Genomic DNA, 17,299 nt, shown 5'->3' with positions numbered 1-17,299 from the left:
TTGTAATTAAGTGCTGTAATATTTTTATATTTGTAATATTGTAATAATAGGTATATTTTTTTGATAAAGTCAATGTTTTCTGTTATCTATATATATATTTATTTATTTATTTTTTCTATGTTGTATTCGAGTAAAAATAGAAAAAGAAACAAGCGTTAGAACTCATCAGTTTTTACTTCCTCCTACTTCCTTCCGGGCATGAAGGTTTACTTCTCCTTGATTTTGTTTAATGACTGTTTATTTGTATTCTATTTTCTGATGTTTTTTGTCAATAGTTTTTTGTTTTTATAATTATTTTATGCTCGAAATAAAGATTTCAGTGTAAATTCCCGTCCGCACCGCGCGGTGGCGGTAGTGAGCCGCGCGGTGGCGGTAGTGAGCCGCGCGGTGGCGCTGGTGGCGACTGCAACAATTTAGAAGAAGAAGAAGAAGAAGAAGAAGCTAATGCTAATCCCACATTAGCAACATAGCAGTGAAACTAAACTACGAGGAGACGGTGAGTTGATTTAAAAACTCCTTTCTGCAGAAATAACACACATTATTCTGCAGAAAATAACCAGATATCCTGAAGAAATGTTATTATTTCTGCTGTTCCTCCTGTAAGAATCTAGAGGTTTCCAGAGCAGTTAGCACCGTTAATAATATTACATTTAACTCATTTAAGATTGCAAATGTTTTATCTTTTCATGCAATAATAAGGACAAACCTTTAGCAGTTAAATCCTAACGACACATTTCCTGAGGTTGATTGTAGAACCTCTTTAATCTGCAGGAGTTTCGTGCAGAAATCTGGACATTTTCACTGTTTTTTTAGAATAGAAAGCTTTTATTATCATTATATCATTATACTGGAAACAAAGACTGTAAAAAAACAGGAAACATAAATATATAAACACTATGAAAATGAGTGTATGAGAGAATAATATTGCACATAATGGGTGAAGAATATTGCACATGAGGAGTTTATTGGTTCAGAAAGTTCCAGCTTTGGGGAAGAATCTGTCCCAATATTTTCTGGATAAAGTTCAGTTTCCTGTCACCTCTGGTTTAAACAGGAAAAAAAACTAAAAGCATCATTACAGGATTTTATTATACTGTTGTAGTATCAGAAATACACTTTTTCTTCTTTTTACTTTCCCACTTGTCTGCATATATATTAATACATTAATTAATTTAATTTATCATATATATTTTATTAATATATATATTTGTTTTATTTTATTATGTTCATATTTTTTATTTTTCTTTCTTTATTTATTTACATGTATTTTTTAATTTTTATTATTAGGCTCCGAAACACTTCTTTTTTTTACTTTCTAACTTGTCTGTATATATATTAATGGTTAATACCATATATATATATATATATATATATATATTAATTTTTAATATATATTATAGATCAGGGGTTTTCAATTCCGGGCCTCGGGCCCCCCTGCCTTTCTTGTTTTAGATGCAGGAAAACATCTAAAACATGCAGGACAGGGAGGCCCGAGGACCGGAATTGAAAACCCCTGATATAGATCATATATATTTTGATATATCATATATATTTATTTTTTATATATATATATATATATATATATATATATATATATATAATATTTTCTTTTTTTAATATTTTTTAATTTTATTAATTTTTTTATTATTAGGCTCAGAAATACTTAAAGAAAACGCCTACTTATATGCATTTTATATGATTTGGGATGAAACGCAGAACTGATGATAGAATCTAGTGAAGCAAGTGTTTTTTATTTGTATTTTATTTTATTGTACTGATTGTAAAAGTTCTGTTGTTGTTGTTGTTGTTGTTGTTATTGTTGTGTCTCCATCTTCCAGGACGGAGATGTCGGCCGACACCAAGATTGCAGAACTGCTGACGGAGCTGCACCAGCTCATCAAGCAGACGCAGGTGAGTCGGGTCGCCGTGGAAACGGGTCGCCGTGGAAACGGGTCGCCGTGGAAACGGGTCGCCGTGGAAACGGGTCGCCGTGGAAACGGGTCGCCGTGGAAACGGGTCGCCGTGGAAACGGGTCGCCGTGGAAACGGGTCGCCGTGGAAACGGGTCGCCGTGGAACCGGGCCGGTGACCACACCGAGACAAATATTCTGCTTGATCTACTTAAAAAAATAAATCAACTTTTCACATGAGATTATTATGTAGATACAGAAACACTAGTCTTTGTATAAACTACTTAATTTTATATATGTAAATAATACATTTTGCAAGTACAGTCAACTTAAATTTGTTAAGTTTACTTTATTTAACAAAATTAAGTTGACTTTACTTGCAAATGAATTTTGTACACACTAAAAATTAAGTAGTTTCTACAAAGATTAGTCTTTCTTGATCTACATAATAAAGTAGTAAAGTAGTAAATTGATAGTTATAAAGGGGTAGGAACTAGGAAAAAGTGTAAACTTCTTCCTACTCCTGTTTTCAAACATATGTGAATGTGAAGATGTAACTTTTTATTTTCATTTATGTTTTTTATATACATGTTCGAAATGAAAATTCAAATCTACATAAAAATCTAACGTGAAAACGTTGCCTTAATTATTTTAAAGTAGATCAAGTCAGATATTTTTTACTGTGATTTTTCTACTTAAACAAATAAAACATGTTTCATCTAAACGTTGGTCAATCTGCCCAATAGATTAAACTGTTAAAGGAAAAGTAAATATGTAGTTTGTGTAAATGTAAAGATTACTGGGATTAATTACATAAAACTGCTGGTTCAGGAAAACATGCACAATGTCTTGTTTTTTGAACAAATTCAGATTAAGTTCAAAACTAGATGTATTCATGTAAAGCAACAAAGTTCATTTTTAATTGTTAATATCACAGATTTAAATATGTTACATGATTAGATGTATTTTTCCAGTGACCCGGTGTTTCTGTGTTTGTTTCAGGAGGAAAGGTCACGCAGCGAACACAACCTGCTCAACATCCAGAAAACCCACGAGAGGATGCAGACGGAGAACAAAAGTCAGAACTCTTTTAAAAACTCACCACACACAGTTTTATGGTCGTTTTTACACCCGGTTTTTCTTTTTTGAAAGTCTCTTTATTTAAAACAGCAGATTTCCATCTTACATGTTTTTTCATTCAATCTTTAACTGAAATGATTTTGTCCTCCAGGCGTTTTCCATGAACAGTAATTAGAAACAATAACAGAAAATAAAGAACAGAACCAGGAATCCCACCCGTGTTTACAATCATTACATAAAATACAGTTCACATGAAATCAGACGTGATCGGTTTCACAAACTCTTTCTTTCTCAACCTTGAGGGAGGAAGATTTTCTCTATAACGTAGATCTCGTGGTGATTCCAGTTGTCGATAGTGGGGGTTCCACTTTTAACCATTTCCTTGTAACACGTTTCTTACCGGCGCCAACAGTTTAGTCTGCAGTTTTTTGTCTTTTATATTCCATGTTTTGAACATTATTTCTCCCAAAAATTCCACCGGGTTTTAAGGAGATTCCAGGGATCTCACGTGGAATCAGAGCAGCTTTGTTCCTTAAAGCGACACTACGTAACTTTTCCACCTTAATCTAATATTTCATCATCATCATTGTGATGGTACATCAACTTCCAACAGGTTTAATGAACCTCTGTCATGGTCTGAGGGGTCTGTATCTCCTTCACTGGCACTATGTAACTTTGAGGAGCATGGTAGGAACCCTGCCACACTAAAAAACTACAAATCGTTACGACTTTGACTGCTTTACGGCATACGTCACTTCCCCCTCCTTCCCGATTCGCAGTCGAGACGAAAATGGGCGGGGCTTGGAGCGCAGAGCTCAGCAGAAGCTGTTGCTGCAGCAGCAGCTCCACACAACAGACGTGGGGAAAAGACCCTAATGGTTTAACTTTTCAACGGTTTCCTGCTCGGAGGCAGAACCACGGAGACCAAGTATCTGATATAACAAAGTAAAAGAGTCGTCGGGTCGCTTGGATCGCGGCTGTAACGACCAAACACCGGCTTCCACACAGTAAAGCCTGAATTATGGTTCTGCGTTAAATCGACGCAGACCTACGGCGTAGGGTACGTGGCGACGCGCAACGTACGGTGCGTGTCGCCACGTACCCTACGCCGTAGGCTCTGCGTCGATTTAACGCAGAACCATAAATCAGCCTTAAACCACAAACACTCACACAGACCGGGATCGGATCAAAACACGGGTTTTATTCCCCACTTCTCCAGCTAAACGCAGTTGCTGGCCAGCTCTCTGCGCTGCAATTAACCCCAATCTGCAGATAAAACTAGTTTGTTGAGGAAAAAATATTAACTCTTATTTGTAGCTGCAGAGGAAAAAAATAATCTCACGAGGAAAACAAAAATAATCACGTCACGGAGCCTCTTCACCATAATATAGCAGTCAAAAAAAAGAAAAGAGAAGTAAGAGGGATACAAAACATGTACTGTATTTTGTACTATTATACTAATGTATTGAAACACATGGGTCTTCAGTAGGGATTCATTATTATTATAATTAATAATCATTATTTTCTCCATATTCCGCTCCCTGGCTTCCTTGTTTAAGGTATCCCGGTAAATTCCAGTTCCTTTCCAGCAGTTTAACATCTTTTTTTTGCGTTCCGTCTGTTCACTTGGTGAAACAGAAAAGCGTCCCGTCTCCTCTCATCAAAACAAATGCAGCGACGGGACAGGAGTTTTCCAGCAGTACGCGCTGGTGCTCATGGGAAACGTAGTGTTCTTTCTGGTAAAACAATACCGCTTTTGTCCACAAGATGCCGCCAAACTCAGAAAAGCTGAAAGTTACGTTGTGCTGCTTTAAGCAGATACACAAACACCAACAACAAACACCAACGCTTCTGAATGTTTTCAGGTTATTAGTTTAGTTTAGTTTATTGGTCCTTTCAATTATCACAAGACAAACAACCCAAAGTACAGGTGTAACTCATCAGTGTAAGACAAAAAAATATAATTTTTTGTCCCTCCGTCTCCTCCGTCTCTGCAGCGTCTCCGTACTACCGCACCAAGCTGAGAGGACTCTACACCACGGCCAAGGCCGACGCCGAGGCCGAGTGCAGGTGAGGACGAACCGGGGGTCAGAGGTCAAGGTTCAGGGGTCAGGGGTCAGGGTTCATGGCATGAAGATTAATCTGAGGAAGAAGCCAAACCTTTCCTGATCTCTTGTGTCTCTGTTAAAGTGTAACGTTTCCTGTTTTCCTCTCAGCATCCTCCGTCACGCCCTGGACAAGATCGCAGAGATCAAGAGTCTCCTGGAGGAGAGGAGGAGAGGTACGTGTCCGTCTGTCCGTCTGTCCGTCCGGACGGGTTCTGTTTCTGATGGAGATTAACCAAGGGATTAAGGAAAACGGCTCGTTGGAGACGAGCCGGGCTGAAAGTGAAGCCGCGGTTCGGCAGCAGCTGAAGCCGCGTAGCTTCAAACTGCTGTTTCAGAGGCCCCGCCCCCAGCTCCGGCCCCGCCCCCAGCTCCGGCCCCGCCCCCAGCTCTGGCCCCGCCCCCGGCCCCGGCCCCGCCCCCAGCTCCGGCCCCGCCCCCGGCCCCGCCCCCAGCTTGGCCCCAGCTCCGGCCCCGCCCCCACCGGCGTGGTTAAAACCTCCGCTAGTTTTACTGAAGTTTTAAAAGTTCTGCAGACGTTCTACTGACGTTCTACTGACGTTCTGCCGAAGTTTGGCCGAAGTTTTGAGTTTTAGCTGAAGTTTAGCTGAAGTTTGGCCGAAGTTTGGCCGAAGTTTGGCCGAAGTTTGGCCGAAGTTTGGCCGAAGTTTGGCCGAAGTTTGGCCGAAGTTTGGCCGAAGTTTGGCCGAAGTTTAGCGGAAGTTTAGCGGAAGTTTAGCGGAAGTTTAGCCGAAGTTTAGCCGAAGTTTAGCGGAAGTTTAGCTGAAGTGGTTGTTGTTCTTCTCCTCCAGTGACGGTGTATTCTCTTATATTTAGTGACGGTGTATTCTCTTCTCTTTAGTGACGGTGTATTCTCTTATCTTTAGTGACGGTGTATTCTCTTCTCTTTAGTGACGGTGTATTCTCTTATCTTTAGTGACGGTGTATTCTCTTATCTTTAGTGACGGTGTATTCTCTTCTCTTTAGTGACGGTGTATTCTCTTATCTTTAGTGACGGTGTGTTCTCTTATCTTTAGTGACGGTGTATTCTCTTATCTTTAGTGACGGTGTATTTCTCTCCTCCTCCTCCAGTGACGGTGTACAGCGACAGCGACCCGCCCAAGAGGAAGATGCGGCGCGGCGTCCTGATGACGCTGCTGCAACAGTCGGCCATGACGCTGCCGCTGTGGATCGGAAAACCTGGGGAGAGGTGGGTAACCACGGCAACCACGGTAACCGGGGGAGAGGTGGGTAACCACGGTAACCAGGGGAGAGGTGGGTAACCATGGTAACCAGGGGAGGGGTGCCCCATTTAGATGGTAGCTGTAGGTCAGAGGGTTCGAGTGTAATGTGTGTGTGTGTGTGTGTGTGTGTGTGTGTGTGTGTGTGTGTGTGTGTGTGTGTGTGTGTGTGTGTGTGTGTGTGTGTGTGTGTGTGTGTGTGTGTGTGTGTGTGTGTGTGTGTGTGTGTGTGTGTGTGTGTGTGTGTGTGTGTGTGTGTTACACTACTTGTAACATTAAGGCTGGATTCTGGTTCTGCAACAAATCCACGCCGCAGGTTGCGCCGCGTCGCGCACACCACCACGCCTGACGCTCCTCCCACAAATTGTAGCTATGACCACACAATAGTTGTCCTGATCTCTTTGATTCACTGTGACCGGAAAAACCTGAAGCTAAAGGTGAAGTCTGAAGGTTCACGACGGCGTCACGGCAATGGTGCTCCCCCCCCCCCCCCAGGTTTAGATGGTTACTCTAACCCCCCTCTTGTCCCCCCCTCTGGTTTCAGCCCCCCCCCTCTGTGCGGGGCCACCCCCCCCAGGTGTAGATGGTCACTCTAACCCCCCTCTCGTCCCTTGTTTCCAGCCCCCCCCCTCTGTGCGGGGCCACCCCGGCCAGCGTCCCCCCCCCCCCCCCCCAGGTGTAGATGGTTACTCTAACCCCCCTCTCTGGTTTCAGCCCCCCCCCTCTGTGCGGGGCCACCCCGGCCAGCGGGGACTACGTGCCCCCCCCCCCCCCCAGGTGTAGATGGTTACTCTAACCCCCCTCTTGTCCCCCCCCACTAGCCCCCCCCCTCTGTGCGGGGCCACCCCGGCCAGCGGGGACTACGTGGCCAAACAGGGAGACAAAGTGGCCGCTCGAGTTAAAGCTGTTGATGGAGACGAGCAGTGGATCCTGGCAGAGGTGGTGAGCTACAACCACTGCAGCAACAAGTAAGATACACACTTATATACACACTTATATACACTATACACACACCTACACGCACTATACACACTACACACACTATATACACACCTACACACACCTACACACAACCTGGCAGAGGTGGTGAGCTACAACCACTGCAGTAACAAGTGAGATACACACTATATACACACTACACACACTATACACACCTACACACACCTACACACACCTACACACACCTACACACACCTACACACACCTACACACACACCTACACACACTATACACACACACCTACACACACCTACACACACTATACACACACACCTACACACACCTACACACACTATACACACACACACACACTACACCTACACACACCTACACACACACAACCTGGCAGAGGTGGTGAGCTACAACCACTGCAGTAACAAGTAAGATACACACTATACACACTATACACACTACACACACTATATACACAACTACACACACAACTACACACACCTACACACACAAAACCTGGCAGAGGTGGTGAGCTACAACCACTGCAGTAACAAGTAAGATACACACTTACATACACACTACACACACCTACACACACCTACGCACACCTACACACACACCTACACACACACCTACACCTACACACACCTACACACACTATACACACACCTACACACACACACACACACAACCTGGCAGAGGTGGTGAGCTACAACCACTGCAGTAACAAGTAAGATACACACTTATATACACACACTACACACACTATACACACACCTACACCTACACACACCTACACACACCTACACACAGATCATCCAAGTGATCGCCGCGGCTCTGTGACGCTCGAAACCCGGAGACTGTGTTGGGGGGGCTGGTAAGAGGGGGGGGCGAGGAAGGCGTTGAGTTGAGGGAGGTGGTTATCAGTAAGTGTGTGTAGCGATGAGTCCGTGAACTTCACTCAGAGCTGCTCTCAGCCAGTGTCCTTGATGTTATCAGTCGGCTCGGTCAGTTCTGAAACAGGTCCACAGATGTTCCTGAGAGGGGAGGGTAAGTGGGGGCAGATCCACCTTGTTTACATTCCACCAGGGAGATTGTGACCAGAACGATCGGCCAAACCGCCCTGTCAAGGTCAGATTATAGAATCAACAATTATATTGAAAACAGACTCAGTAATTTTCCGTCTGCCTTCAGTCTCTGGTTCATCAATGGCGACTCCAATCAGACGAATTTGTGATCAATTCCCGCCAAGCCGAGCTTCCAACTTCTCCAAGGTCTTCTCCATCTTGCCAATGAGTTCAAAGACGCCGCCAGCCTGAGATTCTGTTCAAGAATCACATCCAGCTTACGGCTTTGCTCCCCCAGCGTTAAAGTCTGAGTGTTGATCACCTTGCTTGATCCTTCAGCCACGTCCGGCAGCTCTGAAAGAGCCAGAACAGCTGTCGACAACTTACACGTTTGTCGGTAGACCAGGAATCCCCCTCCTCCAATTAGGAGAAATCCTGCTATCATAAATCCAATTATGAAGCATCTTCAACGTCCTCGACAGACAGAATCTTGAGACACAAAGGTTTCCAGTATTTGTAGGAATCCATAGTGTATCCAGTAGAAAATGTCCCATCGGGGCAGGAGGGCTCCCTTACCCCCTGACTTCTGGTCGCAAAAATTTGGTCAATTGTGCTGAGAGACCAGTTAATCAATTCCATGATTGTAGAGTTTGGGAGGAATGAAAAGGAGAGATTCTGAAGACGAGACAGGACAAAAGCAGCAGCAGGGAAGGCTGATAAGGGAGAGGAGCAAAAAAGCGTCCGCCTTTGTCGAGAGCCGGAACAAGACATGCATGGTTTATACACACATGGACCTGCACATACACACACCTACACACACACTACCTGGTAGAAGTGGTGAGCTACAACCACTGTAGTAACAAGTAAGATATACACGTAAACACACACTATATACACACTTACACACACACACATACACACTCATGTCTCTCTCTCAGGTATGAAGTAGTAATAATAATAATAATAATAATAATAATAGTAATAATGATTGACAGTTTCATCTCCTTCCAGGTACGAAGTCGACGACATCGATGAAGAAGGAAAAGAGTGAGTTTGAACATCCATCAATCATTATCTGTTATTGATTATTGATCAGATCTTAGTACATTTATAACACACTTAGGGCCTGATTTACTAAAGGTTTGCGTGTGTAAAAACGTGAGCAAACTTGACAGCACCCGCAAACCAAAGTGCCAGCTGATCTACTAACAGCGTGCAAAGACGACTGCGTCTCTCAAATGAGCAAAACAGCACACGCTGTTCAGTTAGTACTTTTGCCCTGATGAATAATCAATATGGGGCGTACCCGGCAGAAATCCTAAATACTGGGAGGGGAAAATGCAAATATCTCCTTTTACCGCACGCAATGAGATTTACCAAGCCTGAAAGTTTTTGCGGGGATTGTGATTGCGTCTCTATTTAATACGTTTGAAAGGAAGGTGCTAATCTCCACATGCAAAAGGAGAAATATTTTATTTGAATGTTAAATCGAGTATTATTCAGCAAAATGTTGCCACAGGAGGCACATTAATTTTTTTATTTGTGATAATAAATAAATCATGTGTTTTCATGGAGAAAAAAGTGTTTCTTATTGTGCGCCTATACTTGTTCTGCAGTCTTCATACCCCGGTGTTGTGCCGTATTCAGCACCCCTGCCGTGAAAAGAACCCCCTCGTCTGACAAAAATGATATTCTCATTCCGTGTCACGTTCTGTTTAGCGTCCAGTTTTGTGTTAATGATTCATGTTTAAATGCGCTCATGGATTCCACAATAGTCATACTTTCCCACAATCACAGTCACAGACAGGGCCGCCGCAATGGGTGTGCGAACCGTGCGACCGCACGGGGCCTCGCGCTCCAAGGGGCCTCGCGCTATGGCCCGTTTTTTTTTTTTTTTTCCCCAAATTCTTTTTTTTTCCCTTATAAATATCAACAGTGACGTTCCATTACAGACCTAAATGTGTACTAGTCTGTGCATATCAATAAATATATGTGCAATGACGTGTCTGTTGTTCAATACAACTGATCAGACCAAGCGCAGACACAAGCTGCTCTGATCCAGACGGTGGAGTTGGAACAAACTGTCACACAATGTCGAGAGAACGAGACAGATTCAGGAAATTTCCATCAGGGAATGAAAAAAGAAAAAAACTAAAGAAAATGGAAGAGTTTAATGCCTCTCTGAAAGGCTCGTTTGATAAATTTGTTACAAAAATCACCGATCCGACCGGGTCTCAAGCAGCCGTGGGGCCCCGCGTCGAGGCAAGAGATGATGATGAGGCAGGGGAAGGTGTCCAGTATTTTGATCATTGGAGAGTTAAAATTGCGCATATAGACACCGGATCCGATCCGAAAAACCCCAAAGATTTCGGGCCCCCCCAGCCATTTCGCACAGGGCCTCGCAAATCTCCCAGGCGGCTCTGGTCACAGATAACAAAAATCGGGTAAATGGTTATTGATGTCATTAATTAATAGCCTGCTTACTGTGTTGTCTTCCATAATATTTGTAAATATATATAATATAAACTCCTAAGTTTGTGTTTGTGTGAGTGTGTATATAAATATATTGTTTTTTTTCTTGGTCTACTTATCATTGAATATACGAGGGGGTGCTTTTCACGGCAGGGGTGCTGAATACGGCACAACAATTTTCCTCTTCCACTAATATCTCTAACTCCAACTCATCAAATTTCATTTTGCACTCGCAAACCGTAAGACACGCAACACCTCATTTAAATACTGCGGTTTGCACCTGTTATCAATTGCGCAATCTTAGTTGATCACCCGCAAAACACACAACAATAGCACGCGCAAACTTTTTCAGTGCACACGCAATTTAGTACTCTTTATTTAGGATCTTAGTAAATCGGGCCCTTAATCAGATGGTTTAGAGAGCAGAGCATTCTTCAGGTTCTACATGGACAGAGACAAACATAAATCAATTAAATGTACATAATTGTTCCACGTAATAACTGCACGGTATTTAATAGAAAACTGACCACAGGATGTTTTATACGATGAGGTTTCTTAATCCGTCAGGTTGAATAACTATGAACTTGAGAGTTATTAACAAAATAGTATCTAAAACCAAGCATTTTTACTATTAGATAAAAGATGGTAGTTTTGCTGACGTTTTGCCGAAGTTTTGCCGAAGTTTTGCCGAGGTTTTGCCGAGGTTTTGCCGACGTTTTGCAGACGTTTTGCCGACGTTTTGCCGACGTTTTGCAGACGCTTTGCAGACGTTTTACTGACGTTTTGCCGACGTTTTGCCGACGTTTTACCGACGTGTTGCCGACGTTTTGCCGACGTTTTGCCGACGTTTTGCCGACGTTTTGCCGACGTTTTGCAGACGTTTTGCCGACGTTTTGCCGACGTTTTGCCGACGTTTTGCAGACGTTTTGCAGACGTTTTGCAGACGTTTTGCCGAAGTTTTGCCGAGGTTTTGCCGACGTGTTGCAGACGTGTTGCAGACGTGTTGCAGACGTTTTACCGACGTTTTGCCGACGTTTTGCCGACGTTTTGCCGACGTTTTGCCGACGTTTTGCCGACGTTTTGCAGACGTTTTACCGACGTTTTGCCGACGTTTTGCCGACGTTTTGCCGACGTTTTGCCGACGTTTTACTGACGTTTTGCAGACGTTTTGCAGATGTTTTGCAGACGTTTTGCCGACGTTTTGCAGACGTTTTACTGACGTTTTGCAGACGTGTTGCTGAGGTTTTACTGACTTCCCCCCCCCCGTCCCTGCCCCCCCCAGGAGACACACCCTGAGCCGCCGCAGGATCATCCCCCTCCCCCAGTGGAAGGCCAACCCGGAGACGGACCCGGAGGCGTTGTTCAGCAAAGACCAGCTGGTGCTGGCGCTTTACCCACAAACCACCTGTTTCTACCGGGCGCTGATCCACGCGCCCCCCCACCGGGTGAGTAACGCCCCCCCACCCTGATCCACGCCCCCCCCCACCGGGTGAGTAACGCCCCCCCACCCTGATCCACGCCCCCCCCCACCGGGTGAGTAACGCCCCCCCCCCACCCTGATCCACGCCCCCCCCCACCGGGTGAGTAACGCCCCCCCACCCTGATCCACGCCCCCCCCCACCGGGTGAGTAACGCCCCCCCCCCACCCTGATCCACGCCCCCCCCCCACCGGGTGAGTAACGCCCCCCCCCCACCCTGATCCACGCCCCCCCCCCACCGGGTGAGTAACGCCCCCCCACCACCCTGATCCACGCCCCCCCCCACCGGGTGAGTAACGCCCCCCCACCCTGATCCACGCACCCGTCTCCGCCCCCGGCTCCTCCTCCAGGTCCAGCAGAACTGTGGAGCTCCGCAGGGCTCCGTTCTGGAGCCACTTGTGCTTCCTGCCGTTGATACGACCAGCAGAAGCTAACGATGACTTTTTAAAATTAGTAGCTACTACTGCTAATACTATTGCTAGCAGCAGTAGCAGTAATAGTTACTAAGTTTAGTTGTCTGTCTCTGCAGCCGCAGGACGACTGCTACTACTGCTATTACTACTATTGCTAGCATCAGTAGCAGTAGCAGTAGCAAGCTACTAATGCCGCGTTCCATTTGTCCTGGGAAGTGGGGGTTTCCCAGTTCCCAGTCGGAATTTTCAACTGGAACGCCCCTCAAAGTGGGATTTCCCACTGGGAAAGTGGGAGAGTCTTCACCACCCCAGAGTTCACATTCCAAGATGGCTGCCCCGGTTGTAAACAGTAGAAGAGAGCTCTGTAATAATTTGTAGCACTTCATTCTAGTTTTGGTCACACTAAATCAGTCGTATACAAGTATTGTTCGGCATATATATATATATGCTGCTATAGTGTAATTTACATTTTTCATGTGGTATATGCGAACTACAAACTTGTTTACCTACTTTGTAACTGGAACGCTGATAACTCGGCTGTGACGTCATTCCCAGTTCCCAGTTCCGACTTCCGAGGTAAATGGAACGCAGCAGAAGTTTAAACCTCTGACGTGTCTCTCTGTCTCTGTCTCTGTCTCTGTCTCTGCAGCCGCAGGACGACTACTCTGTTCTGTTACTACTACTGCTACTGCTAATACTAATACTAATACTGCTACTACTGCTATTACTACTATTGCTAGTAGCACTAGTAGCAGTAGCAGTAGTAAGCTACTAAGTTTAAACCTCTGACGTGTCTCTCTGTCTCTGCAGCCGCAGGACGACTACTCGGTTCTGTTCGAGGACACGTCGTACGCCGACGGCTACTCCCCGCCCCTCAACGTAGCGCAGCGCTACGTCGTCGCCTGCAAAGAGAACAAGAAGAAGTGAAGAACTGTGAAGGACTGGCCACGCCCCCTGTGACGTCACACACAACTGGACACGCCCCCTGTGACGTCACACACAACTGGACACGCCCACCTCATGTCAGTCACAGCTGACTTTAGCTCGGCTGATGCTAACCCGGGATGCTAATTATTAAAGTTTGTAATTCCGTCCCAACGTCCTCGTTTCTGCTTCCAGTTTTTAAAAAAACATCACGGTTTTTCTTCCTCTGAATTAACGACATAATAATAATAATAATTGGTAATGAGAATTGTGGGTAATTGATACCATAAATGAGGATGTTGTTGATAAATAAAACATTAGTGTGCTGGACGGTTCTGTCCGTGTCCGTAACCACGGAGACGACGCCGGAGACGACGCCGGAGAGGACGCCGGGACGACGGAGAATCACCGGAAATAATCGTTAACAACAAAAACAGCCCTCTAGTTACACACAAGTTTATGTTTTTATGTACGACGGAGTATTAGGGCCAAACTAAGACAAAACTAATTGGAAATTACGAGAAGAAAGTCAAAATTATGAGAATAAAGTCGTAAAATTATGAGAAGAAAGTCATAATAATGAGAATAAAGTCGTAAAATTAGGAGAATAACATCTTGACCAGGGGCCTCATGTACAAAGCGTGCGTACGCACAAAAACATGGCGTACGCCCTTTTCCACGCAAACATTCAGATGTATCAAGAGTGAAATGACCGTGGAAATGTGCGGTGCCCGACGCCAACTTCATGGCTGGCGTACGCACGTTTCCACAGCTATTGGTCCGTTGGCGACACTTAGAGGTGGTCAGTGTTGGGTGTAACGCGGTACAAAGTAACGCGTTACTGTAACCAGATTACATTCGCCAGTAACGCAGTAATGTAACGCGTTACAGTTGTAATTTGGGTAATCCCGTTATAGTTACTCTAAGACAAGAAAAAATACGTTACTTTAGTTACTTTAAGCTTTTCAGCTACATGTAGAACGGGAGAAACAGAAAAGAAAATCAAACTTGCCTTTCATGCGTCTTCACGCGTTGCGCAACACTTGTCTGATTTAAGGCTGATTTATGGTTCCACGTTAAATCGACGCAGTGCTTACGGCGTAGGGTACGCGGCGACGCACACCATACGGTGTGCGTCGCCGCGTACCCTACGCCGTAAGCACTGCGTTGGTGTAACGCAGAACCATAAATCAGCCTCTTACGGGATTTTACGAGATTTTACGAGATTTTACGGGACTTCTGGTGCTGATCTGGGCACTGCAGTAATAAAGTTCCAACTACAGGACTGTCTCAGAAAATTAGAATATTGTGATAAAGTCCTTTATTTTCTGTAATGCAATTAAAAAAAAAAAAAAAAGTCATACATTCTGGATTCATTACAAATCAACTGAAATATTGCAAGCCTTTTATTATTTGAATATTGCTGATTATGGTTTACAGTTTAAGATTAAGATTCCCAGAATATTCTAATTTTTTGAGATAGGATATTTGAGTTTTCTTAAGCTGTAAACCATGATCAGCAATATTAAAATAATAAAAGGCTTGCAATATTTCAGTTGGTTTGTAATGAATCCAGAATGTATGAATTTTTAGTTTTTTTAATTGCGTTACAGAAAATAAAGAACTTTATCACAATATTCTAATTTTCTGAGACAGTCCTGTAAATGTTGTTCATTGGTAATCGAGTTCTGGTGCAGCTCAGGAGTAATCCAAAAGTAATGTAACTAGTAATGTAACTAGTTACTTTCAGCAACCAGTAACTAAGTAGTGTAAGGGATTACTTTTTTAAAAGTAACTAGTAATATGTAATGGATTACTTTTTTTGAGTAACTACCCCAACACTGGTGGTGATGCTGGGAAACTGTTAATAATGTGAAAACAATTAGCCCTCAGAGTGATGTGCACATCAGAGACACTGATGAACAATTAACACATTCACCTGTCTGCAATTACAGAGTGGATATAAAAGCAAAGTGGTGCAGAAATACCGTTAACAACAATGGCAGCTTTGGCAGTGTTAGAAGATATCACAAATGGTGCAGTAAGAAGAGAAAGAATATTTAGCCGGTTTTCCTAATGTAATCGGAGCTATCGACTGCACAAACATTGCTATAAAAGCACCATCACTGGATGAATATGTGTACGTTAACAGGAAGCATTTTCATTCCATTAATGTACATATTATATGATTAATTTATGTTATTTGTGAAGTTATTTCTTGGAAAAAGGGGCAGATCAGATAAGATTCTTCTTCTTTCTGCTTGCTTTTCATTCACGAGTTAAGAACATTTGTATTTGTATTGAATTATTTTATTTTTTTGAATGAAATAAAGAATATTAAAAAAATATGTCACAGGTCAAACTGAATCCCAGAAGGACCGGTGTCCTGCATGTTTTAGATGTTTCACTGCTTTAACACACCTGATTCTAATTAATGATCGTCACCAGCTTGTCACAAAGTCTGGATAGTTCTGTTGATGACACAGCTCCTTGTATCATGGTGCAATTAAACAGGGAAACCTATTTAAATACATTTGCATATTTAAATGGGGGCGTGGACAGGGAGGAGTCTGGTACTCCTACATGTGCGCTCAATTCCACGTTGATTGGGATGTACAAAGGAAATGTGCTTGGATTCATGTCTACGCACAGTTTCATACATCTGGGGCCTCATCTATAAAGCTTGCTTGCGCAGAAAAAGCGCCTGAAAGTTGCGGAAGCCGCCTTCTACGCAAAGCCTCGGATCTAAAAAGAAAAAACTAACCGAAAGATCTGCGTATCTTTACGGCATGTCGGACCCTCCCGTAAGAATTTACTTAAGACACGGGGAACTGGCGACGCAGGCTGTGAGGTGGTGAAATGAAGCCAGATACATGTCATACTCTTAATAATGTCATCACATATCACAACATATCAGACTTATAATAAAATAGTGCTGATAACGGAGCAGGCGCTGGGGGGGTCGGGGGGGGGGGGGGGGGGGGGGAGATGCCGCTCCGAACCCACTACTCCACGCCGAAGAGGAAAAAAGAAAGTGTTCTGATTAAAATAAGGAAAGTTGGACTATATAACAATTGCGTTCATAAGGATAAGTTTTTAAAAAAATAAAAATGAAAGAAATAGTCCCTTCTCCCCGTGTGTGTCTGCCTGTCATGCACGGGTACGTGCGCTCATGTTGTTTACTTTTAAGCTGGAATTATGGTTCCGCGTTACACCAACGCAGAGCCTACGCCGTAGGCTCTGCGTTGGTGTAACGCGGGACCATAAATCAGCCTAGAGCAGCTCTGAGGGGAGACGGGAGGGAGGAGGGGGAGCGGGGGCTGCCGGGCCGCCGTCCCGAGTGTCTTGATGATTTGCTGAGCCTACCGTTAGTTTTTAAACTGTAAAAAGTGGGGGGGACAAATACATGATTTTGAAAAGTGGGGGGGACATGTCCCCCCTGCCCCCAGTGGAAATTGCGTCGTGCGATCGTGGCACTAACGGGCAGCAACGACGTGCTGCCACTCACTCGCTTTATTTTATACTATTTATATACTTTTCCTACTTTTACTGTGATCACCAAATAATCTCGTTTCACTGTCCTCTCTCCACATCATCCACAACTTCTAGATCTCAGATCTCAGCGAAATTCAGTGGAACGGTGGCTCGACACGTTCATT

The 17,299-nt window shown here is 44.1% G+C and overlaps 1 protein-coding gene across 2 annotated transcripts; it reads left to right on the top strand.

Annotated features, from left to right (window-relative positions):
- The first annotated feature begins 399 nt into the window (after positions 1 to 399).
- Positions 400 to 13,820, top strand: sgf29 (SAGA complex associated factor 29). 2 transcript variants are annotated; one of them, XM_061711929.1, is made up of 10 exons: positions 400 to 496; positions 1,839 to 1,911; positions 2,912 to 2,987; positions 4,987 to 5,059; positions 5,206 to 5,270; positions 6,187 to 6,304; positions 7,157 to 7,303; positions 9,365 to 9,400; positions 12,108 to 12,270; positions 13,527 to 13,819. In XM_061711929.1, exons 2-10 carry the CDS (start codon positions 1,846 to 1,848, stop codon positions 13,641 to 13,643), a joined length of 861 nt encoding a protein of 286 aa, XP_061567913.1. In that variant the 5' UTR covers positions 400 to 496; positions 1,839 to 1,845; the 3' UTR covers positions 13,644 to 13,819. The 2 variants fall into 2 exon arrangements, with proteins under 2 accessions (XP_061567913.1, XP_061567914.1); XM_061711930.1 differs by lacking the exon at positions 400 to 496 and having other exon boundaries at positions 1,844 to 1,911; positions 13,527 to 13,820.
- The last annotated feature ends 3,479 nt before the right edge of the window (positions 13,821 to 17,299 follow it).

This window comes from Cololabis saira, chromosome 21, assembly GCF_033807715.1.
Source record: "Cololabis saira isolate AMF1-May2022 chromosome 21, fColSai1.1, whole genome shotgun sequence".
Classification (NCBI taxonomy): domain Eukaryota; kingdom Metazoa; phylum Chordata; class Actinopteri; order Beloniformes; family Belonidae; genus Cololabis; species Cololabis saira.
Note: the sequence above shows the minus strand (reverse complement) of the source record. Positions and strands in the feature narration are given on the sequence as shown.